Raw genomic sequence first — 26208 nt, forward strand, 5'->3', positions numbered from 1 at the left:
TAAGCAGCATACATGAAATAAGCATAGTGCAAACTACTATTATTAATATCTGTGGAATGCTTTGAGTCCTGGCTTCCCGGAGTCCACCAAACCCAACTCACTCTAAGACCCTGAAACGCCTTGTTCTGGTGAGAAGGTGGTTCTTTCTTGTTTGTTTTTTGGCAGCCCGGTTGGCGGGCGCAGAGAGCTGGGGAGGAAAATGGAGGAAGATGGGTTTGCTCACCGCCTCTGTCTTCTTATCCTCCGAGGGGGAAATGGCAGGGGGGAGGCAGGCTGGCATAACCTTTTGTTTGGTGAGTCAGCTAAAAAGGAATTTCTAGAGCTCCAATAACGTGTAAGTGGTGGTTTGGGCTTGGATTTTTAAAGCTGCTCCCTTTTTAAGCGCTTTTAAGATGCATAACAAAAGCACAAGCAATTGGGAAGCACATGAAAAATGATAGAAGCAGAGCTTCTTACTCGTGTGAACTTGAAGAGATCATTCGGCTTCTCTGGGCTTGTTTTCTCACCTGTAAAATGGGGACAATGCCACCTATTTTGCAGAGTCACTGTGAGTGTTAATAGCATGTGAAAGTGCTGGCTCCAGTGCCTGGCACAGAACTGAGTTTCCCATATTTATCTGTCCATTTCCTTTCCCTTCCTGATGGACAGACTGTAGTCACTGGGCTCAGATGAAAACACTTCAGTCTGTTATACATTTAACTCTTACAACAATCCCATGAAACAGTTCACATGCAAACGTAAAGAAAACAGAGGAGCAGTTCAGAGATTATATTGCCCAAAGTCACACAGCTTTCAACATTTAAAGCCAGGATTCAAATCCACCTTGTCTAGTTTGCCTCTTAGATATCAGAATGTGAGGGGGCTTAATCAAGCTGATCTTCTGAAAAGACCATCTTTAAATAGACTCGGACCAAGGGGAAAACCCTAACCTGGCCCATTTGGGAAATGAGCTCAGGGTGGAGTTTGGAGGGCAGGAAATAGGCCATTGCTAGAGGCAGACTGGCAATAATTGGAAGAGAACTAAAAAATTGAATGTTTGGTTCCCAAATCCTTGGAGAAGTTAATCTGTGCTCCACCAGTTTCAGGAGCTTATGTTGTGAGGGTGACATGAACCCTTTATTAAGCAATTTACAAATATATTATTGGTAGTTTTCTGTCATCTGCCACTAAACACAACCTCCTACTCATCTCCTGACAGCACTCCACATACCACCCTTGCAAAGCAAAGGGAATTGTCTCCTCAAACCCCTCTCCTAAGCTAGACTGAAGGAGCTAGAATAGGAAGGCTGAGTCATCTTCTTAACAGAAAATCTAGGTGTACCAAAGCCACATAGAACAAAAGTATGTTTTCTATATAGATCATTTGTTTCAACACATGGTTGCTTTTCTAGGTTATCAACTCGGGAGCTGAGGACATGTCTCCTCTTTACTGCAGAAAGCAGGTACTTTTCCTTGTCATCTGTGCGGTCCCCCCTTGTCCACTCCCAGTTATTGGCATGGCTGCAGGTACCTTATTACCAGCAAAATGATCACCACAGCACATTGACTACTTGGGACCATGCCAGCTATGCATAGAATAGGCAAAGAGGGCCAAAATGATCTTCCAGCAGCCTGCTTAAGAGTTAGGCTATAGCCTCAACTATTCTTTACCCTAAGGGTTTCAGATAATTCTAGAGTAAAGGCCCCAGTCTCAGATGCATACACAAGGATGGCTCTCATAGTGCTTTATCTGTTTCCTCATTTCTCATGGCTGAGGCAAGGAAGACTGGGTAGATAGGATTATTATAGTCAGTTCCTTTATAGCTATAATTCCTGAAAACAGGGTCATATGACAGGAAAAGTCCTGGCTTTTGTGCTCATTCCTGTAAAGCAAGTGTTGGGTTAGTTCACAGTACCAGGGTAGGAAGGAGAAAGCAAGCTCCAGCTAGCCTGGGCAGCTGTGATGCTGGGTAACTCGCGGCCCACGTCGAAGAGAGATGACCAGGATCTTGCCATAAGTCCAGGGACCCATAGCTGACCCCCTTCCCCCCAGTCTCCCAAAAAAGCAGCTGAGACCCATTGTTTCTGCACAGGCGCATGTGATAGAAGGGACCTTTATTTTTTTTAAAGATAATTCATACAGCCATTGATTGATTATACAGAGCCATTTCTCAATCCTCTTTCCTTTCCACTTAAGAAAATTAAAATATACCATGATGAGAATGATTAATGCCAAAACAAGATTTCTGGCTTATCATTTAGGGCACAAATACACACTTCATTGCTTGACATTTTATTGAACACTAAGCAAGACTAAGCATCTCTGCCTTCGTTGTACATAGCTGAAGCAGAAGACCAGGGTAGGGGAGACGGCACAATTGTCCTTGGCGGGGAAGATGTAAGCCCCTGTTGTCCTGTCTTGCTGTGGGGAGGCTAACCCATGTTCTGCCGGTTGCCATAGCCTCTAGGATGGGTGTCCTTCCAGTCATCCCATTCCCGAGCTCTGCGGACTGCTTGTTCATCATCCTCTTCCTCCTCACGCTCCTGATCTTCTTGTTGCTGAGTTGCTCTTTTGAACTCTGCCCAATCATAAAAATGAGAAAGCAGGGATGAGGAAAGGAGGGACCGTCATGGGACCCAGCTCCACTCTGAACACGACCACATAACATGAAGACAAGGAAAATATAGCTAGCTGTCTACCCTGGAACAAGCAGAATTGGGGACAGTACTTAATATTACTTAACAGGTGACATGTTAAATAATAGTAAGACAAAATTCTCTGAGCTGTTTTCATAAGAAGGCAAACACATAAAAGTTGCCCCTCAAAATGAATTCTATTTGGGGAAAGAATTCTTGCTAAAATGGCTAAGCCCTCACAATAGAAAACAGAAATGCCAACTGACCAACAAAACCCCAGCAAATCAAAAACAGTGAAGTATTTCCGTAGTATAGTGGTTGTCCCACTTGCCTGACAAAAACATTAAAGTAAAAAATATTTGATTTTATGATTTGTGATTTGACTGTAGGTGACTGCTCCTCCTCCTTCCATTTCCTTTATTACAGTTCTACAACTTTGTGTGTAAAACTGGATATCACAGGGCAGTCGAACCCACCAGAAAAGAATGTGTGTTATTTTGCACATGTTTGGAACAGGGTGTGAGGTCCAAATGGCACTTGTCATGCAGTGTACACTCAAAAGAAATGAAACTAAATGCTCCATTTCTCTTTTGCACTGACTTTTTCTTTCTGCTGTGAGGTAAGGGAACATTTCCTAGCTACCCTGAATTTGCCCACGAGAAATACTCTCATCACTATGATAATGAATGAAATATGTAGGGAACCTGATCTCTTCTAATAGCTTAGGAGTCTTATGTTCTATTTAACCCTTTTATTGTAAAATAAAAGATACTGGAAATCACACAAAAATACATATAACTTAAACTTTCATAAGGAGGCTATACCTTTATAGCCTCCTCCTGGGTCAAGAAATAGATTTTCTGTACCCATCCACAAGGCTTCTCTATGGGCATCCAAATCATATCCTCACCCTCCAAAGGTAACCACTATATTACCTATACTATACTATATTACTTATACTATAACATCTTACAGTACTATGGTTTGTGCGTCATAACTAATGAACCAATACTGATACATACATAATTAACAACTAAAGCCCATACTTTATTCAAAATTTTTTAGGTTTCACCTGATGTCTTTTTTTTTTTCTCTTGGTTCCAGGATCGTATCAAATATTCCATATTACATTTAGTCCCCTGTCTCCTTAGTCTGCTCTTGGCTGTGACAACTTCTCCCTTTCCTAGTTTTTGATGACTTGGACAGTTTTGAGGTATACTCAGGTATTTTGCAGAATGTTCCTCAACCTGGCATTGCCTGATGGTTTTCTCATAATTAGACTAGGGTTATGACTTGGAGGAGAATAACACAGTGAGGCTTCCTCCTCATCACATCAAATCAAGGCTACACACCTTATTACATGACTTATTACTGCTGATGTTAACTAGGATCACTCAAGGTAGTGTTTGTAGGGTTCCCAACTGTGAAGTTACTGAGCCTCCCTTCTTCTACAATATAGTCTTTGGAAGCAAGTACACTTATGAAGTGAGGAGTTATGCTTCACCTCCTTGAGACAGGTGTAGAGAGGTATATACACACAAATTATTTTGAATTTTTCTGTACAGGTTAGTCATTTATTTCTATCACTATATGCTCATGGATACTTGTTTTATACCTTTTGTTATAATCCGATACTGTTATTTTCCTGCTCACATTCTTCCAGTTTTGGCCAGTGACAGTTCTTTCAGCAGGCTCTGTGTCACATTAACACCTCAATAGTTTGTTTGCTCTTGTTTTTTCAGTGTTTCTTCATTTTCTAGAGTACAAGATATTTCAGGTTCATCTTTTACATTCCCTGCTCCAACACTAGAATTGCCCATTTCTCTAAAGAGCCCTTGGTTCCTTTAATTGGAGAATGGTATTAGAAACCAAGTTTTGGGTACTAGATGTACTAGTTGCTACTGGCAATGATCCTTTTTGAAGCCAAACTGTCTGGCCTGTGGAAACATCTTCAAATTGGCTTCTGAGACTTTTTGATATGACTGTAGTAGTTTTGTAAAGCTTCTTTCCTATCCTCTATGACAAGATGTTCCAAGTTAATCTTATTTATTTCCAGGCTTGGAATTAGCTATCTCTAATACATCCTGGTTTCTTTGAATGGGAATGGTATTTCAAGAACACAAACTGAGTTACTAGGTGTGCTCACTGCTTCTGGGCTGTTCATTATTTCTAAGTCTTTTCAGTGGAAAAAGCAAAAGTGTGTCTGTGTATGTTTACTTTTAAATAAAATTCCTCATGAGTTCACATTCAAGACTATAGGGCTGTTTTATTTCTAACTTAAATTCTTTTGAAGTACATCTGTATTCTTCCACACTAAAAGTCTTAGCCCTCAAAGACAGAGGATGATGGAATTTGAATAATTACTCAGTTATATTATCTCACAGTACACAGTCTTGGAATAACAATACTGCTACCAATATAACTGCTGAGAATAGTTCATTTTTTTTTTTTGCATGTGCTTTCCCCATTTCTTCATTAAAAAAAAGTTATGCTATATCTATGTTATCAGAGCACATGGCATACAGGTATTAATACTCTACTCCCTCCTTTTTAAACCTCATTTAGTCTTAGTTCTACAAGTAACTATTTAATGTCAACCACCAGTCCTGATATCAATGTCTCTTATTTTGGTTGTCTTATGTTCATTCTTCAGCAAATTTCTCAGTAAGGGATTATGGAACCAATATTTCCTGAGTTCCAGCATGTTGATAAATACCTGTGCCATTTATACCTAAAAGTCATTTTTACCAGATATAATGTCCTTGACTTACATTTTTTCCCCTCGAGTATCTTAAATGTTACTCCATTTTCTTCTAGCACAAAGTATTGGTGTCAAAAGTTTGAAGATGATCTAATTTTCCTTCCTTTACAAACCACCTACTGTTTTTGCTGAAGTATCCAAGACATTTCTTCTCTTAAAAAAAAAAATCTAGTAATTTTATTAGAATGTGAATTTTGTTGTTGGTCATTCTGGGTCAAAGTTCTCAGGTATGTATTGTGCTTTTTAAAATCAAATCTTTTTTTTTTTTAGTTCCAGGGAAGTTTCCTCAATATTACTTTTAAGCATTTATTTCTTTTCCTTGCTTTAGTTTTCTTTTTCAGATAATCTTATTCCATATGTCAGGTATTCTTTGCTATCTTTTCATGTTTCACTTTTTCTAGAATTCTGTTTATCTTTGTTTCTTTTTGATTTAAAAGTTTCTTTCTTACTTTAGAAAGGTGTTTTCTGTTGTGTTAACTCACTCGTTTTCTTTTTTCTTATTCAAATTGAAGTATAGGTGATTTATAATATTAAATTAGTTTCAGGAGTTCAGTTCAGTCACTCAGTTGTGTCTGACTCTCTGTGACCCCATGGACTGCAGTACGCCAGGCCTCCCTGTCCATCACCAACTCCCAGAGTTTACTCAAACTCATGTCCACTGAGTCAGTGATGCCATCCAACCATCTCATCCTCTGTCATCCCCTTCTCCTCCCGCCTTCAATCTTTCCCAGCATCAGGGTCTTTTCAAATGAGTCAGTTTCAGGAGTATGAAATAGTAATTCAGTATTTTATAGATTATACTCTATTTATAGTTAAAAAATATTGGCTGTATTTCCTGTGCTATGCAATATATTCCCATAGCTTATTTGTTTTATCCATAGTAGCTTGTACTTCTTTTTTTAATTTTTTTTTTTTAGTTTGTACTTCTTAATCCCCTACCACCTTGCCCTTCCCTCCCTTTCCTCTCCTCACTGGTTACTAGCTGTTTATTCTCTATATTTCTGACTCTAGTTCTCATAGATACATTTATTATTAGATTTATATTATTAGATTATATTTATTAATATATATTTAGATTCCACATATAAGTGATATCATATAGTATTTGTCTTTCTCCGACTTTTTTCACTAAGCATATTACCCTCTAGGGGCCATCCATGTTGTTGCAAATGGCAATATTTCATTCTTTTTAATGACATTGCATATATATACATTGCATATATATATCACATCTTATTGCATATAAGATATAATACATTGCATATATATACCACATCTTATCTATTCACTTATTGAGATTTTAGGTTGCTTCCATATATTGGGCAATGTAAGCAATGCTGCTATGAACATTGGGGTGCAAGTATTTTTTTGAATTAGTGATTTCATTTTCTATGGATTAAAAATCCAGGAGTGGTAGCCATAAAAAGGAATGAATCTGAGTCAGTTCTCATGAGCTGGATGAACCGAGAGCCTGTTACACAGAGCGAAGTCAGAAAGAGAAAAACAAATATCGTATATTAATGCATATATATGGAATCTAGAAAAATGGTACTGATGAACCTATTTGCAAGGCAGGAATAGAGACGCAGACATAGAGAACTGACTTGTGGACATGGTGGGGGAAGAAGAGGGTGGGACGAATTGAGAGTAGCACTGAAACATATACATTACCATATGTAAAAACATGTAAAACAGCTAGCTAGTGGGAAGTTGCTGTACAGCCCAGGGAGCTCAACCTGGTGCTCGGTAACAACCTAGAGGGATGGGGTGGGGTGGAGCTAGGGTAGGGGGTAGGTTCAAGAGGGAAGGGACATAGATATATACTTATGGCTGATTCATACTGCTCTATGGCAGAAACCAGAACAACAATGTAAAGCAATTATTCTCCAGATTTAAAAAAATGAAATAAAAAATCCAGGAGTGGAATTGCTGGATCATATGGTGGTTCTACTTTAGTTTTTGAGGAACCGCTACACTGCCTTCTATAATAGCTGCACCAATTTGTATTCCTACCAACAGTGTACTGGGTTTCCCTGATGGCTCAGCAGTAAAGAACCTGCCTGCAGGGCAGGAGACCCGGGTTTGATCCCTGGGTTGGGAAGATCCCCTGGAGGAGGGCAGGGCAACCCACCCCAGTATTCTTGCCTGGAGAATCCCATGGACAGAGAAGCCTGGCAGGCTGTAGTCCATAGGGTCTCACAGAGTCAGATACGACTGAAGCAACTAAGCAGCAGTAGCAACAGTATACTAGAGTTCCCACTCCTACACATCCTTACCAACACTTGTTATTTGTAGACTTCTTGATGAGAGGCATTCTGACAAGTGTGAGAGGGTATTTCATTATGGTTTTGATTTGCATTTCTCTGATGATTAGCAATGCTGAGCTCTCACGTACCTGTTTGTTATCTGTATATCTTCTTTGGGAAAATGTCTCAGGTCTTCTGTCCATTTTTTTTTTAACAGGCAGATAATTGCTTTACAGTGTTGTGTTGATTTCTGCCATACAACTATGTGAATCAGCCATAAGTATAAATATATCCCCTCCCTCTTGAACTTCCCTCCCACTTCCCACCCCATCCCACCCCTCTAGGTCATCACAGTGCCCGGCTGAGCTCCCTGTGTTATACAGCAGGGAGCTATCTATTTTACACATGGTGGTGTATATATGTCAGCGCTACTCTCTCAACTCGTCCCACCCTCTCCTTCCCCTGCTGTGTCCACAAGTCCAGTTCTCTACATCTGCATCTCTATTCCTGTCCTGCAAATACGTTAATCAGTACCATTTTTCTAGATTCCGGAAGTATGGGTTAATATAAATATTTGTTATCCCCCTTCCAACTTCACTCTGTATAGTTCCTTACTTCTTTTTAAAAAATTTATTTAATTGGAGGACAATTGATTTATAATATTGTGTTGGTTTCCGCCATACATCAACATGAATCAGCCATAGGTATACATTATGTCTCCTCCCTCTCACCTCCCACCCCTCTAAGTTGTCACAGAGCACTGGGTTTGAGCTCCTTGCATCTTCTGTCCATTCTTATTTTTTCCATATTGGTTATATGAGCTGTCTATGTAGTCTGGATATTAACCCCTTATTGGGCATATCATTTGCAAATATTTTCTCCCATTCTGTAGGCTATTTTTTCATTTTTTTGGTTTCCTTTGTGGTGCAGAAGTCTTTACATTTAAATCAGTTTCATTTGTTTATTTCTGCTTGTGTTTCCTCTGCCTGAGGAGACAGAGCTTTAAAAATATTGCTATGATTTATGTCAGAGAGTGTGCTGCCTTAGCCTTCATTTCTGAAATGATTCTTTCCTCTTATTGCCCCAAGTTGTCACTACATTTCTGAATTTTTCTAATCCTGCTATGTATTGTTCTTCTATGTCTTCTTTAATTTTATTAATGTCTTCCAACTAATTTTTAAACAGTATATTTTAGATTTGTTGTTCTTTGAGTGTGTCTTTTTGGAATACTTTTTTCCCCTTTTTAAAAAATTGAAATATAGTTGATTTACAAAATTGTTAGTTTCAGGTGTACAGTAAAGTGATTCACTTACATATATGTATATATATTTCAGATTATATTCCTTTATATAACTTACATGTGGAATCTAAAAAATAATAAAAATGAATCTATATACAAAACAGAAACTGACTTACAGACATAGAAAACAAACTTATGGTTACCAAAGGGGAGAGGGAGGGAGGGACAAATTAGGAGTATGGGATTAACATATACATACTACTTACATAAAACAGATAAGCAACATGGAATGCTTTTGATTTTTTTTTCTCATAATAATTTTGTGTGGCATTTGATCTTGATAATTTTCCATTCATTTTTCTTACAGCTTTATTGAGATATTACTCACATACCATAAAATTCACCCATCTAAAGCATACAATTCAGTGGTTTTTAGTATACTCAGAGTTGCGCAACCATTATCACAATCTGTTGCTCATTCTTAGGTGTACTAAGCTTTCCTGAACTTTCAGAAAGAAGTATGGTTCAGGGTGGCTTTTCTAACTTCAGAGAGGCACCCCTTCTGTTTTTATGTATGTTAAAGGAATATAATGACTTACTTGATTAGAGTCTTGGTTGTGGTTCTCTCTGCCATTCTTGGACCTTCTCTTTCCTCCTCCTTTATTGTCCCTGTTCTGTTCATTTGAATTCTATTCTCAACAATTTCTCCTCAGTGTAGGACTGTGTGAGGAGGGAGATCTGGTGCCTCATTTTCAAGAGTTCAATAAAGGTTAGACAGCTCCATCCCTTTCAGACCTTCTGACAAGAGATTCCTTGTATTCATTCAGTTTTTATGGGAAGGTAAAACCCCTCCCATTTCAACTACTGTTCTTAAAATGAACTGCCACACTTTTTTTTTTCATTAAAATTTTTTAATTGAAGTATAGGTGACTTACAATATTTGTTTCAGATGTACAACACAGTGATTCTATATTTGTACAGGTTATGCATCATACAAAGGTATTATAATACTATTGACTGTATTCTTTGTACCTTAAGTTACATCCTTGTGACTTATTTATTTTATAACTGGTAAATATCTTTTAATCCCCTTCACCTATTGCACCCATTCTCCCATTCTTCTCCCTTCTGGCAACCACTAGTTTGTTCTCTGTATCTATGAGTCTGTTTCTGGGTTTGGGGGGCTCATTTTTTTTTTATATTTTAGATTCCACATATAAGTGAAAACATACAGTATTCATCTTTCTCTGACTTATTTCACTTAGCATAATACCCTACAGATCCATCCATATTGTCACAAATTGCAAGATTTCATTCTTTTTTATGGCTAAGTGGTGTTGGGAAAACACGATAGCTATATGTAAAATAAAACTAGACCATTTTTTCACATCGTTTACAAAAATAAAGTCAAAATGAATTAAAAGACTTAAATATAAGATCTAAAACCATAAAACATCTAGAAGAAAACATAGGTGGTATGTTCTTTGAAGTCAGTCTTAGCAATATTTTCTTTTTTGATCAGTCTCCTCAGGCAAGGACAACAAAAGCAAAAATAAACAAATGGGACCATATGAAAACTAAAAAGCTTTTGCACAGCAAAGGGAACCATCAGCAAGACAAAAAACTACTGAATGGGAGAAGATGCTGGCAAATGATATGTCTGATAAGGGGTTAATATCCAAAATATATTAAGAACTCAGACAACTCAATACAAACAATCTGATTACAAAATGGGCAGAAGATCTAAATAGACATTTTCCAAAGAAGACACACAGATGACCAACAGGCACATGAAAAGATGCTCAACATCACTAATCACGAGGGAAATGAGAATCAAAACCACCTCAAATGCAATGAAACAGCACCTTACACCTGTCAGAATGCCACACTTTTTAGTGAATACTGTTTCCTGTTTTGGAATTCTCCCGTTTTCAGGTCTTTCAGATGGCCAACTCTTTCTGCTTACACAGATGCCCATTACTAGTTGATCTTGTAGTTATGATGATCTTCCCTTATCTGTTTTTGAATTTCATGGGGATACACTGTCACTTAGTTTTGTTATAAATATTATCTATGAATTTTTTCTTTTGTGTTTTTATTGAAGTATAACAACATATATGCAGAAAAATACACAAACACAGGATAGCTAAATCAGTTTTCACATCTGAACATATCCATATAATCAGTGCCCGAATTAAGATACAAAACATTACTAACTCCTCAGAAGTCGCCCTCAGGTCCAATTTCACTCATAATCTCCCACTAAGGGTGAACATCATACTGGCTTTTAGCTAGCATATACAAGTTTCACCTGTGTCTGAACTCTATGCTCTTCTGTGGTTTTTTTCCCCCCTCAAATGATGTTTGTAAAATTTAACAAATTAATATTTGTTATTACTTATAACTGAAGAACTATAGTCTGTTTAACCTTATTGCTAACAGTATTTCACTGTGTGGATATGCCAGAATTTATTTATCCATTCTATTATGTATGGGCATTTAAAGTAGTGTTCACTCTGCGGTATTACAAATAATGCTGCTATGAGCATTCCTGTACAAACCTTTTGAAGATAGAAGGCTCTCATTCCTCTTAGGTATATACCTGGGAGTGAAACTGTCATGGGGGTATATATATGTTCAACTTTTGTGCAACACTACTACCACCAACCATGCCCCCCAGGCTGTCTTTATTGTTTCCTTTCTTTTATATACTTTAGGCTTATTTTGTTCTTGTTTTCTCCAACTTCTTAAGGTAATATCTTAGTAACTGATTTTACCTTTCTTTTTTTTAATATAACTACTGAAAGTTACACACTTCCCTCTCAGCACTGCTTCAGTTGTATCTCACAAGTTTTGATGTATTTCACTATTATTCAGTTAAAAATACTTCCTAATTGTCTTTGTGATTTCTTCTTTGATGGGTTATTTAGAAGTATGTTGTTTACCTTTAAAAAATTTAGGGACTTCCTAGGTATGTTGTTGTTATTTAGTCCCTAAGTTGTGTCCAGTAAGTTGTGGACTGTAGTAGCCCACCAGGCTCCTCTGCCCATGGGATTTCCCAGGCAAGAATACTGGGGTGGTTGCCATTTCCTTCTCCAGGGGATCTTTCTGACCCTGGGATTGAATCCATGCCTCCTGCTTGGCAGGTGAATTCTTTATCACTGAGCTAGCTACCTGGGAAGCCCCATTTAGTTGCTAAGTTGTGTCTGACTCTCTCGCACAGACCACAGACCATAGCCTGCCAGGCTCCTCTGTCCATGGGATTTCCCAGGCAAGAATACTGGAGTGGGTTGCCATTTTCTTCTCCAGGGGATCTTCCTGACTCAGGGATCGAACCTGTATCTCCTGCATTGGCAGGTAGATTCTTTACCACTTCAGGGAAGCCCCAGGTATGTTGTTATTGACTGCTAATTAAATTAGATTATAGTCAGAGAACAGAGTGTGATTTCTATCTTTGAAAATTTATGGACACTTATTCAGTGGCCTAGAACATGGTCTAAGTTGGTGAACATACCATGTGCATTTGAAAAAAAGTGTATCTTGCAGTTATTGGATATATTTTTCTGTAAATGTCAAAGAGGCTAAGGTGGCTGCCAGTGCTGTCCAGATCTTGTATGTCCTTACTGATTTTCTGTCCAGAAATTTTTTCAGTTACTGAAAGAAAAGGATGAAAATCTCCAACTATGGTTGTAGATTTGTCCATTTCTCCATTTAATTCTGTCAATTTTTCCTTCGTGTAATTTGAAGGTTGTTAATTAGACACAAACACATTTAGGATTCCTATGTCTTTCAGATAAATTGACCCTAAATGTCACTAAAAGGCACTAAATGTCCTTTTGAGAGTCCAGTAACACCTTTTGTCTTGAAGTCTACTTTATCTGACATTACTATAGCTATTGCAACTTTTTTATGTCTATGGTTAACATGGTATTTTTTTTTAATGGTTCTATGTTTGACCAATCTGTACCTTTATATTTAAAATGTATCTCTTGATAGGAGATCAAGAGGGTAGAGAAAGATATGGAGCTCACCTCTCCCCATGAACACATCAAAAATAAATCTACACGTGGAACAATTCTCACTAAAAACTGGAAATTGGCAGAAAGACTCCTGTACAACCACGGTTGTAAGAAAAGATACACAGAAGTCCATAGAGAAGCCTGGACTCCACTCATTAGTAGAGCACAGGTAGACTTCCCCCAGGCAGGACAGAGAAATGTTTGGCTTAGGCTACTGCTTTCCTGCAACACGCTGCGCACAGCCATGCTATGCTCTCCAGCCAGAGCTGAAAGAATGCTCCAGCCCTGTTCACGTCATGCCGCAAGTGTGGTACTGGAACTAGCGTGGCCGGGATCTGGAAAAAGACTTGACCTTGAGATGGAGAGGTGACCTGGTCCTGGGGCAGAGCCCAGGCTGGGCAGCAGTGGCAGAATTTACTCAAGTGGCATCCCAGAAGCAGCCTAGACTTCTGACGGCAACACAGCTGCTGGGTTTCCCACAACCACTTTGCCGCGTGGGTGCCCCACTCCAAGCTGAGAGAATGCTCTGGCCACGCTCATTCCATGTCACAGTGTGGCACTAGCTCTAGGGTAGCCACAATTGGGGAAAAGACACAACCATTGGCTGCATCTTAGGGAAGCTGCAGACCTCTACAAAAGCAGAGCATTGGATCTCTGCAGGCACACAAGCCCTATTTGGCTCGGCATTCTCCTCCTTTACGGCAACGGTCCCAAGTATGGGGAGCAGGGAAAACACATACTTAATGGGAATGGAGCCAGCTCAAGCTCACCCCTCAGGACTTCTACTCCCGCAACTTGGGATCAGATTCAGTCCCTGACAGGGTGGTGACAGACACTGAGCAGAGAGGAAGTCCCACTTCTCACCCTGTGCTAGCGCCTCCGCTCCAGCCACACCCTCTATCAAGGTGATAGCTGTGAGCACACCCCGAGGAAAGACATGACTAGTATCCACATCAAATCCATCTCTCCCATGAAAGACACTGGGCATACACAGTCTGCAAAGGGATGCTCCCACAGAGGAACACCCCTTCCAAACTATAAGAAGTACCTGTTTCACCTAAATTCAGAGGCATAGAAAGTTAGGTAAAATGAAAAGGCAGAGTAATTGCTCTCAATTGAAAGAGGAAGAGAAAATCCCCGAATAAATAATGAAACAGAAACAATTTACCAGAAAAAGAATTTGAAACATTGGCAATAAAAAATATTAACTGAAATATGGAAAATAATTGATCTAAACACTGATCATTTTAATAAGGAATGATCATATATTAATGATCACAGATTATATTTAAAAGATTCAATCAAAAACAGATAATTTCATATCTGAAATAAAAACACTACAAGGAATGAATATCAGACTAAGTGATACACAAGAAAGCACAAATGATCTGGAAGATAGAATAATGGAAATCACCCAATCAGAAGAGCAGAAACACAAATGAAAAACAAAAAAATGTAAGGAATCTACAAGATCTTTGGGATAACACTAAGCTCACCAATATTCACATTATAGGAGTTCAAGAGAGGAGAGAGAAGGGGATCAAAAATGTACTTGAAGAAAAGTATGGCTGAAAATGTCCCCAACCTGAAAAAGGAAACATATTCAAGTACAGGAAGCAGAGAAGGTCCCCCCCAAAATGAAACCATACAGACCCACACCAAGACATATCATAATTAAAAAAGCAAAAGTTAAAGATAAAGCAAGAATTTTAAAGGCAGCAGCGAGAGAATAACAGAGAGTCACATACAAGGTAATCCCCAAAAGGCTATCAACCGATTTCTCCACAGAAACTCTGCAAACCAGAAGGGAATGGCATCATATATTCAAAGCCTTGAAAGGGGAAAAAACTGCACCCTAGGACACCCTACCCAGCAAGATTATTCCACTTGAAATTATCCCATTTAGAAGGAGAAAGAACTTCTCAGACAAGTAAAAACTTTAAGAATTCATCAATACTAAACCTACCCTAAAAGAAACAGTGAAAGGTCTCTCTAAATGGAAAAGAAGAATCTATAGGAAACAGAAAACCCCACTAGGAAAGACAATATATAGTAAGGATCAAAGATTAGTTAAATGAGCCAGTGTGTAGATTAAAAGACAAAAAAATTGTAAAAGCAACTACAACTACAAAAAACAGATAAGTATGAAGATGAAAAATATGACATCAAAAACACAAAAGGAGGGAGGAGAGTAGAAATGTAGATCTTTAAGAATGCATTTAAACTTAAATGACTACCAGTTTAAAACATGTAGATATAATTATGTGTTAACTAACATATATGGTAATCACAAATAAAAAACCTACAACAGATACACAAAAGCCAAAAAGAAGGAACCCAAGCATACTACAAAAGAAATTCAAACCACAACAGTAGAAACAAAAAGAAGAAATGAATAGAGAAGAACTACAAAAAAAAAAACAAAACCAAAACTGGAAAATAAGTAATAAAATGGCAATGAAATACATATCATAATCATAGGACTAAATGCTCCGACCAAAAGACATAGGCTGACGGGATAAAAAAAACAAGACATTTCAATATGCTCCATGTGAGAGACTCACTTCAGGGCTAAATACATACACAGAAAGTGAGGGGATGGAAATAGACACTTCATGTGAATGGAAACGATAAGAGAGGGAAGCAATACTCATTTCAGACAAAATAGACTTTGAAATAAAGCTATACCAAAAGACAAAGAACAGCATTATAAAATGCTAAAGGGATTAATAAAAGAAGCTATTACACTCATTAATATATATGCACCCAATACAGGAGCACCCACATGTATGAAGCAAATACTAACAGACATAAAGGAAGAAAATAACAATAATACAATAATAGTAAGAGACTTTCCAACCCACTCACATCAAATGGACAGAGCATCCAGACAGAAAATCAATAGGGAAATGGTAGTTTTAAATGACAGAATATACCAGTTAAACTTAATAGACATTATATCCAAAATCAGTAGAATACACATTCCAGTACACATGGAATGTCCTCCAAGAGAGATCACATACAAGGAGAGGTCACAAAACAAGCTTCAACAAATTTAAAAGGACAGGGGACTTCCCTGGTGGTCCAGCAGTTAAGAATCCACCTTCCAATGCAGGGGATGCAGGTTCGACCCCTGGTCAGGGAGTTAAGATCCCACCTGCAGGGCAACTAAGCCTGTATGCTGCAATTACTGAGCCTGCTGTGTGCCACAACTACTGAGCCCACACACTATGGGGCCTGTGTGCCACAACTAGAGAGAAGTCCATGCACCACAATAAAGGGTCCATGAGCCACAAAGAAGAGCCTTTGTGCCACAATGAAAGATCCTGTGTGCTGCAATGAAAGATCCCACATGTTGCAACTAAGATCTGATGCAGCCAAATGACTAAATATTTTTTAAAATTTAAGAGGACAGAAATTAAATCAACTATTTCTTTCACCACTACAGTATGAAACTAGAATCAATCACAGAAAGAAAAATGGGAAGAGAACAAATACGTGGAGACTAAACAACATACTACTAAAAAAACAAATGGGTCAACGAAATCAAAGTGGAAGTCATAAAATACCTTGAGGCAAATGAAAATGGAAATACAACTTTTCAAAATCTATGGGATATAGCAAAAGCAGTTCCAAGAGGGATGTTTAAAGCTATACAGGTCTTCCTCAAGAACAAGAAAGATCTCCAACAACCTAACCTATGACCTGAAAGAATTAGAAAAAGAAGAACAAAGCCCAAAGTCAGCAGAAGGAAAGAAATGATACACATCAGAAAGGAAATACATAAAACAGAGACCAAAAGAGCAGAAAAGATGGATGAAACCAAGAACTGGTTTTCTAAAAAGATAAAATTGATAAAACTTTAGCCAGGCTCATTAAGAAGAAAAGAGAAAGGACCCAAATAAACAAAATAAGAAAAGAGGAGAAATGAAAACCAAAACCACATATATACCAAAAGTCTTAAGAGGATACTGTGAGCAGTTAAATGCCAACAAATTGGACAACTGACAAGAAATGAACAAATTTCTAGAAACTCTACACCTGCCAAAATTGAAAGAAGAAGAAACAGGCAATCTGAACAGACCAATCATGAGATGTGAAGTTGAATCTGTAATTTAAAAACTCCCAGCAAGCAAAAGTCCAGGACCAGATGACTTCATAGGGGAATTCTACTGAACATAAGGAAGAACTAATACCTGTCCCTCAAACTCTTCAAGAAATTGAAGAGGAAGGAACACTCTCAAATTCATTCTACGAGGTTACCAATACCCTGATACCAAAACCAAAGACACTACAGAAAAAGGCCACAGGCCAGTATCTTTGATGAATATAAATGCAAAAATCCTCAACAAAATATTAGCAAATCAAATCTAAAAATACATAAAAAGGATCATACACCATGGTCAAGTTGAATTTGTTCCACAGTCACAAGGATAATTCAACATATGCAAATTAATATGATATACCACATTAACAAAAGGAAGGTTAAAAATCACATGATCATCTCAATAGATGCAGAAAAGCCATTTGACAAAATTCAGCATTAATAATAAAAACCCTGAAAGTGGGTATCAAGGAAACATATCTCAACATAATAAAGGCCGTTTAAGACAAACTCACAACCAATTTCATACTCAGTGGTGAAAAGGTAGAAGCCTTCCCACTAAATTCTGGATCAGGACAAGTATGCCCATTCTTGCCACTTCTGTTCAACATAGTATTGGAAGTCCTAGTCACAGCAACCAGACAAGAAAAATAAAAAAGAAGTATGCAAGTTGGAAGGGAAGAGGTAAAATTGTCACTATTTGCAGATGACATGTCATATCTAGAAAACCCTAAAGTCTCCACCCATTAGAACTAATAAAACTATTAGAACTAATAAAGGAATTCAGCAAGGTTGTCAGATACAAGATCAATACACAGAAATCTTTTGTGTTTCTGTACACTAATAATAAAATATCATAAAGAGAAAGCAAAAAAAAATCCTGTTTAAAATTGCATCAAAATGAATAAAATACCAAGGAATAAACAACTTAAAAGGGATAAGCTACTCACTCCAGTATTCAGTATTCTTGGGCTTCCCTAGTGGCTCAGATGGTAAAGAATCTGCCTGCAAAGCAGGAGACCTGGATTTGATCCCTGGGTTGGAAGGTCCCCTGAAGGAGGCCGTGGCAACCCACTCCAGTATTCTTGCCTGGAGAATCCCATGGACACAGAAGCCTGGTGGGCTACAGTCCATGGGTTGCAAAGAGTCGGATATGACTGAGTGACTAAGCACAGCACACAAACTTAATCAAGAAGGGGAAAACATACTATACTCTGGAAACTACAAAACATTTATGAGGGAAACTAAAGATGATTACAAAGAAATGGCAAGATATCCCATGCCTGTGGATTGGATGAATTAATATTGTTAAAATGGCCATACTATTCAAAACAATCTACAGATTTAATAAAATCCCTATCAAAGTACCCAGGGCTTCCCCAGTGGCTCAGTGGTAAAGAATCTGTCTGCAATGTAGGAGATGTGGGTTCGACCCCTGCTCCAGGAAGATCCTCTGGAGGAGGAAATGGCATCCTACACCAGTATTCTTGCCAGGAAAATCCCATGGACAGAGGAGCCTAGCAGGCTATAGTCCATAGGGTCACAAAGTGTCAGACACGACTGCCTGAGTGAGCACACATATCAAAATACCCATGATATTTTTCACAGGATTAGAATAAACAACCTTTAAATTCATATGGAACCACAAAAGACCCTGAATTGCCAAAGAAATCTTGAGAATGAAGAACAAAGCCAGAAGTATAACCCTCCCAGACTTCAGACTATACTACAAAACTACAGTAATCAAAACAGGGTGGTACTGACACAAAAACAGACAAATAGATTGATGAAACAGAATAGAGAGCACAGAAATAGACCCATTCACCTATGTTCAAATAATCTATGACAAAAAAGGCAAGAATGCCCAATGAAGAAAAGACAGTCTCTTCAATAAGTGGTGCTGGGAAAATTGGACAGCTACATGTAAAACAATGAGATCAGAACATTCCCTCACACCATATACAAAAATGAACTCAATATAGATTAGAGATGTAAATTTAAGACCAGAAACCATAAAACTCCTAGAAGAGAATATAGGCAGAACACTGGCATAAAAATCGTGGCAATATTTTTTTTGATCTGTCTCCTAAGTAAAAAGAAATAAAAGCAAAGCAAAACTAAACAAATGGGATGTAATTAAACTTAAAAGCTTTTGCAAGGCAAAGGAAAATATTGACAAAACAAGAAGACAACCTACAGAATGGGAGAAAATATTTACAAATGAGGTGACCTATAAGGGGTTATTATCCAAAATATATAAACAGCTCATATAATTCTTCATCAAAAAACAAACAACCCAATGGAAAAATGGGCAGAGAACTGAATAGACAATTTTCCAAAGACATACAGACAGCTAACAGGCACATAAGAAGATGCTCAACATCACTAATTATTAGAAAAATGCAAATCAAAACCACAATGAGATATCATCTCCCACCTGTGAGAATGGTTATCATAAAAAAGTCTACAAATAACAAATGTTGGAGACAATGTTGAGAAAAGGGAACCCTCATATACTGCTGATAAGCATGTAAATGATACAGCCACTGTGTAAAACAGCATGGAGGTTCTTAAAAAACTGAAAATAGAACTACCATATGATCTAGCAATACCACTCCTAGGTATATATCTAGAAAAAATGAAAACACTAATTCAAAAAGATACATGCAACCCAATGTTCACAGCAGCACAATTTTCAATAGCCAATATATAGAAGCAAATCAAGTACCCATCAACAGACGAATGGATAAAGAAGATGTGGTATATATACACACATACACAATGGACCCAGCCATAAAAAAGAATGAAATTCTGCAATTTGCAGCAATATGGATGGACCTAGGGGGTATTATGCTTTGTAAAATAAAACAGAGAATGACAAATAATGTATATCGCTCGTATGTGGAATCTAAAAAGTAACACAAATGAATGGATATGTAAAACAGAAACAGACTCATGGATATATAAAACAGAGGGACAGGGGGCAGAGGGAAGTGGGGAGGGACAAATTAGGGTTATGGGATTAACAGATACCAACTACTATTTTTAATAATAAATAACCAATAAGGATATACTATATAGCGTAGGGAATGAAACTCATTATCTTGTAATAACTTGTAATGGAGCATAATTTACAAAAATAATGAATACTGTACACCTGAAGATAATATAATGTCAACTACACTTCAATTAAAAAAAGAAAATGTATCTCTTGGAGACAGTATACAGGTGAGTCTGATAATTGGATTTCTAATTTGAAGATTTATTCCATTGATATTTAATATAATTACTGATCAGCTGGATTAGAATCTACCATTCTATTGGTTTTCTGTTCATTTCCTATATTTTTTGTTGTCTTGTTCATTCTTTCTTGCCTTCTTCCCTTTTAATTTCTCCATTGACTTTATATCTTTGTCTCTTTACATTATTTTTAATAGTGTTTAATATCTTTTAATTAAAATAGACTATTTTATTAAATAGTCTACTTAATATCTTTTAAATAGACCTTATTTTTAGAGCAATTTTATTTTTTTCTTGGTCATGCTGTGCAGCTTGTGGGATCTTAGTTTCCCAACCAGGGATCAAAACTGTGCCCCCTGCAGTGGAAGCACAGAGCCCTAACCACTGTACTGCCAGGGGATTTAAAGCAGTTTAAGGGGCTTCTGTTTCAAGATGGCATAGTAGAAGGACATGCACTCATCTGTGAGAGCACCGAAATTGCAACTAGCTGCTAAACAACCATTGACAGGCAGACACTGGAATCCACCAAAACAAGATACCCCACATCCAAAGACAAAGAAGAAGCCACAGTGAGACAGTAGGAGGGGCGCAATCATGATAAAATCAAATCCCATACCTGCTGGGGAGGTGACCCACAAACTGCAGAAGAATAATACCAAAGTTCTCCCACTGTTGTGATGGTTCTAAACCCCACATCAGGCTTCCCAGCCTGGGGATCCAACAAAGGGACTGGGAATCCCCAGGGAATCTGGCCTTGAAGACCAGTGGGATTTGATTACAGGACTTCCACAGGACTGGGAAAACAGAGACTCCAGTCTTTGAGGGTATAAATGAAATCTTGTGTGCTCCAAGATCTAAGGGAAAGGAGCAGTGACCCCATAAAAGACAACCAAAACAACCTGCTAGTGTTGAAGGGCCTCCTCTGGAGGCATGGTTTGGCAGGGGATCACCACAGGGACAGGGGCAATGGCAGCAGCAGGCTGGGAAAGTCCTGCTTGGTGTGCACCCTCTTGGAGGTCACCATTAACCCTACCATAGAGCCCATAGACCCCAGGGCTGGGTCACCTCAGGCCAACAACTACCAGGGAGAGAGTGCAACCTCACCCATCAGCTGATAATTGGATTAAAGCTTTACTAAGCAAGGCCCTGCCCACCAGAGCAAGACCCAGTTTTTCCATTGCCAGTCCTTCCCATCAGGAAGCTTACATAAGCCTCTTAGCCTCATCCACCAAAGAGCTGACAGAAGCAGCAGTCTCACAGCAGCTAAAACAAAAACCATATTACAGAAGGTTAACCATGATGAAAGAGCAGAAAACTATGGCCCAGATGAAGGGACAAGATAAAACCCCAGAAAAACAACTAAATGAAGTGAAGATAGGCAACCTTACAGAAAAAGAATTCAGAACGATAGTGAAGATGATCCAGGATCTCAGGAAAACAATGAAGATGCAAGAAATGTTTACCAAAGACCTACAAGAACTAAAGAACAAACAAATGGAGATGAACAATACACTGGAAGTAATCAATAGCAGAATAACTGAGGCAGAAGAATGGATAAATGACCTGGAGGACAGAATGATGAAAATCACTGCTGTAGAACAGAATACAGAAAAAAGAATGAAAAAAAAAATGAAGACAGCCTAACAGACCTCTGGGACATTAAACACATCAACATTCACGTTATAGGGGTCCCAGAAAGAGAAGAGAGAGAGAAAGGACCTGAGAAAATACTTGGAAGAAATAATAGCTGAAAACTTCTGTAACATGAGAAAGGAAATAGTCAACCAAGTCCAGGAAGCACAGTGTGTCTCAGGCAGGATAAACCCAAGGAGGAACACACCAAGACACATAGTAATCAAACTGACAAAAATTAAAGACAAAGATAAAATATTAAAAGCAACAAGGGAAAAACGACAAATAACATAGAAGGGAACTCCCATCAGGCTATCAGCTGATTTCTCAATAGAAACTCTACAAGTCATAAGGGAATGGCACAATATATTTAAAGTGATGAAAGGGAAGAACCTACAACCAAGAATACTCTACCCAGCAAGACTCTCCTTCAGATTTGATGGAGAAATCAAAAGATTTCCAGATAAGCAAAAGTTAAAGATAATTCAGCACCACTAAACCAGCTTGACAACAAATGCTAAAGGAACTTCTCTAGGTAGGAAACACAAGAGAAATAAAAGACCTACAGAAAATAAACCCAAAACAATTAAGAAAATGGTAATAGGATCATACATATCAATAAATTACCTTTACATATAAATGGATTAAATGCACCAACCAAAAGACATAGACTGGGTGGGTGGATGAAAACACGTGTGTGTATGCACTTCCACTTACCACATCCCTTGGCTTGACCCCTCAAATTCTATGTAATTATTTTATATTGTTAAGTTAATCATGTTTCCATTATGGCATGCAATTGTAATTATCTTTTATTTTTTTGTATGGCTATTGATGTGAAAACTGATAAATATCTTTTACTGCTGTGATTATGTAACTGTTACTCACTTAATACCATTGTATCATGACTGGTCAACAGAAAAATAGAACTCTATATCACCAAAACTACAATTTAATGGAAAAACCTTTAAATTGAAACCTTCCATTTTCAATTTAATGGAAAATCACTTTTTAAAAGCCATCCAAATGCATATCAGAATTATCTTGAAATTTTTTGAAAAATACAAATGCCCAGGTATTGCTTTTTTCTCCAGAGCTCCAGATAATGTTTCTAATGAACAGTCATGCTTAAAAACAACTAAACTATATGATCTTTTACTTTTATCTAGTTTCACTTTTTCTATTTCATATTCAGTGCTCCCATTTCATTTACTTTATGTTTTCCAATTTCTCCATCTCTTTTTTTTTTTGATGTTCTTTCTCAAGTCTTTATCAAGTATAGTAGAAAAGCTTTTGTATACATATATAAACATGTAAAATATATATATTTTATAAAACTTATGAATTTTTGCCTAACTAAAAAAATTATGACATTTTGATTCTACTTGTTTGACTTAGCATGAATAGAATGCTAGATTTCTATTTAAAAAATAGATATGAAACATGCAACAAAGATTTACTGCATAGCACAGGGAACTATAGTCAATATGGTTCCTGGTGGCTCAAATGGCAAAGAATCTGCCTGCAATGTAGAAGACCCAGGTTTAATCCCTGGGTTGGTAAGATCCCCTGGAGAAGGAAATGGCAACCCACTCTAATACTCTTGCCATGGACAGAGGAGTCTGGTGGGTTACAGTTCATGGTGTCACAAAGAGTTGGACACAACTAAGTGACTTTCACTTTTCACATGATGGAAAATAATTTGAAAAATAATGTATGTGTATATGTATAACTAAATCACCTTGCTGTGTACCTGAAAAACATTGTAAGTCAACTATATTTCAATAAAATATATATATTAAGAAAAAGAATAAAGCAGTTTAAGTACATAGTAAAACTGAATGCAAAGTACACAGTGTTTCTATATACCCTGTCCCACACAGGCACAGCCTCCCCAGACTATCAACACCCAGCATCACAGTGGTACATTTGTTATAATCAATGAACCCACAATAATGCATCATTATCAGGCAAAGTCCATAGTATACACTAGGGTTCACTCTTGATGTTGTACAATCTATGGTTTTGGGCAAATGTATTCACCATTACGATATCATTCTGAATAGTTTCTCTGCCTTAAAAATCCCGTGTTCTGCCTATTCATCCCTCCTTTCTTTTAATCCCTGTCAACCACTGATGCTTTTACTGTCTCCATAAGTTTTGCCTTTTCTAGAATGTCATATAGCTGGAATCATACAGTATGAAGACTTTTCAGATTAACTTCTTTCACTTAGTAATATGCATTTAAGATTCCTCCATGTCTTTTTAGGTCTTGACAGTTCATTTCTTTTTAGCAATGAGTATTATTCCATTGTCTGTTTATACCACAGTCTATCCATTTGCCTACTGAAGGCATCTTGGTTACTTCCAATTTTTGGCGATTATAAATAAAGCTGCTATAAACACTTGTGTGAAATTTTTGTGTTGACCTATTAATAACTTTTCAACCCATCTGGATAGAAAGGGGCATGACTGCTGGATTTCAGAAGAGGAGAATGTTTCTGACAAACTGTCTTCCAAAGTGCACCACTTTACATTCCCACCAGCAATGAAGGACAGTTCCTATTGCTCCATTATCCATGCCAGCATTTGGTGTTGTCAGTGTTCTGGATTTTGGCCATTCTTTTAGGGGTGTAGTGGGGTTATTGTTGCTTTAATTTGCAATACCCTAATGAAATATGATTTTAACATGATTGTGCCCCTCCTACCACCTCCTTGTGGCTTCTCCTTTGTCCTTGGATATGGGGAAATGCTCTACACACTGAGTAAAAACAAGACCTGGAGCCGACTGTGGCTCAGATCATGAGCTCCTTATTCCAAAATTGAGACTTAAACTGAAGAAAGTAGGGAAAACCACTAGGCCATTCAGGTATGACCTAAATCAAATTCCTTATGATTATACAGTGGAAGTCACAAATAGATTCAAGGGATTAGATCTGATAGAGTATCTGAAGAACCATGGACAGAGGTTCATAACATTGCACAGAAGGTGGTGACCAAAATCAGCCCAAAGAAAAAGAAATGCAAGCAAAAAAAAAGAAATGCAAGAAGGCAAATTGGTTGCCTGAGAAGGCCTTACAAATAGCTGAGAAAAGAAGCAAAAGGCAAAGGAGAAAGGGAAAGACAGACCCAACTGAATGCAGAGTTCCAAAGAATAGCAAGGAGACAGAGGAAAGCCTTCTTAAGTGAAAAGTGCAAAGAAATAGAGGAAAACACTAGAATGGGAAAGACTAGAGATCTCTTCAAGAAAATCAATGATACCAGGGGAACATTTCATGCAAAGATGAGCATGATAAAGGACAGAAATGGCAAGTACCTAACAGAAGCAGAAGAGATTTAGAAGAGGTGGCAAGAATACAAAGAACTATACAAAAAAGGTCTTAATGATCCAGACACCACAATGGTGTGGTCACTCACTTAAGAGCCAGACACTCTGGAGTGTGAAGTCAAGTGAGCCTTAGAAAGCATTACTACAAAGTTAGTGGAGGTGATGGAATTCCAGCTGAGTTATTTCAAATCCTAAAAGATTATGCTGTTAAAGTGCTGTACTCAATATGTCAGTAAATTTGGAAAACTCAACAATGGCCACAGGACTGGAAAAGGTCAGTTTTCATTTCAATCCCAAAAGGCAATGCCAAAGAATGTTCAAACTACCACACAATTGCGCTCATTTTACATGCTTGTAAGGTAATGCTCAAAATTCTTCAAGCTTGGCTTCAACAGTATGTGAACTGAGAGCTTCTAGATGTACAAGCTGGATTTAGAAAAGACAGAGGAACCAGAGCTCAAAATGCCAACATCTGTTAGATCACAGAAAAAGGAAGAGAATTCCAGAAAAACACCTACTTCTGCTTCATTGACTATGCAAAAGCCTTTGACTGTGTGGATCACAACAAACTGGAAAATTCTAGAGATGGGAATATCAGACCACTTTACCTGCCTTCTGAGAAATCTGTATGCAGGTCAAGAAGCAACAGTTAGAACTGGATATGGAACAATGGACTGGTTCAAAACTGGGAAAGGAGTATGTCAAGGCTGTATACTGTCACCCTCCTTATTTAACTTATATGCAGAGTACATCATGCAAAATGCAGAGCTGGATGAATCACAAGCTGGAATCAAGATTGCTAGGAGAAATATCAACAACCTCAGATATGCAGATGATACCACTCGAATGGCAGAAAGCAAAGAGGAACTGTTGATGAGGGTGAAAGAGGAGAGTGAAAAAGCTGGCTTAAAACTCAACATTCAAAAAACTAAGATCATGGCATCTGGTCCCATTACTTCATGGCAAATAGATGGGAAAAAAATGGAAACAGTGGCAGACTTTATTTTCTTGGGCTCCAAAA

At 37.9% G+C, this 26208-nt stretch overlaps 1 protein-coding gene across 2 annotated transcripts in view; it reads right to left on the reverse strand.

Annotated features, from left to right (window-relative positions):
* Positions 1 to 2061: 2061 nt before the first annotated feature.
* Positions 2062 to 26208, reverse strand: part of IGBP1 (immunoglobulin binding protein 1) — a 40286-nt gene continuing 16139 nt past the window's right edge. Inside the window, exon 6 of one of the 2 annotated variants that reach the window (XM_043896193.1) lies at positions 2062 to 2558. In XM_043896193.1, coding sequence (XP_043752128.1) covers positions 2413 to 2558 — 146 coding nt within the window. In that variant the 3' untranslated portion in view covers positions 2062 to 2412. Of the gene's footprint in view, positions 2559 to 10780; positions 10880 to 26208 lie in introns of those variants that run through there. The other variant, XM_043896194.1, reaches the window with a different exon arrangement.

The sequence above is a fragment of the Cervus elaphus genome, chromosome X (assembly GCF_910594005.1).
Source record: "Cervus elaphus chromosome X, mCerEla1.1, whole genome shotgun sequence".
In the NCBI taxonomy this organism is placed as follows: Eukaryota; Metazoa; Chordata; class Mammalia; order Artiodactyla; family Cervidae; genus Cervus; species Cervus elaphus.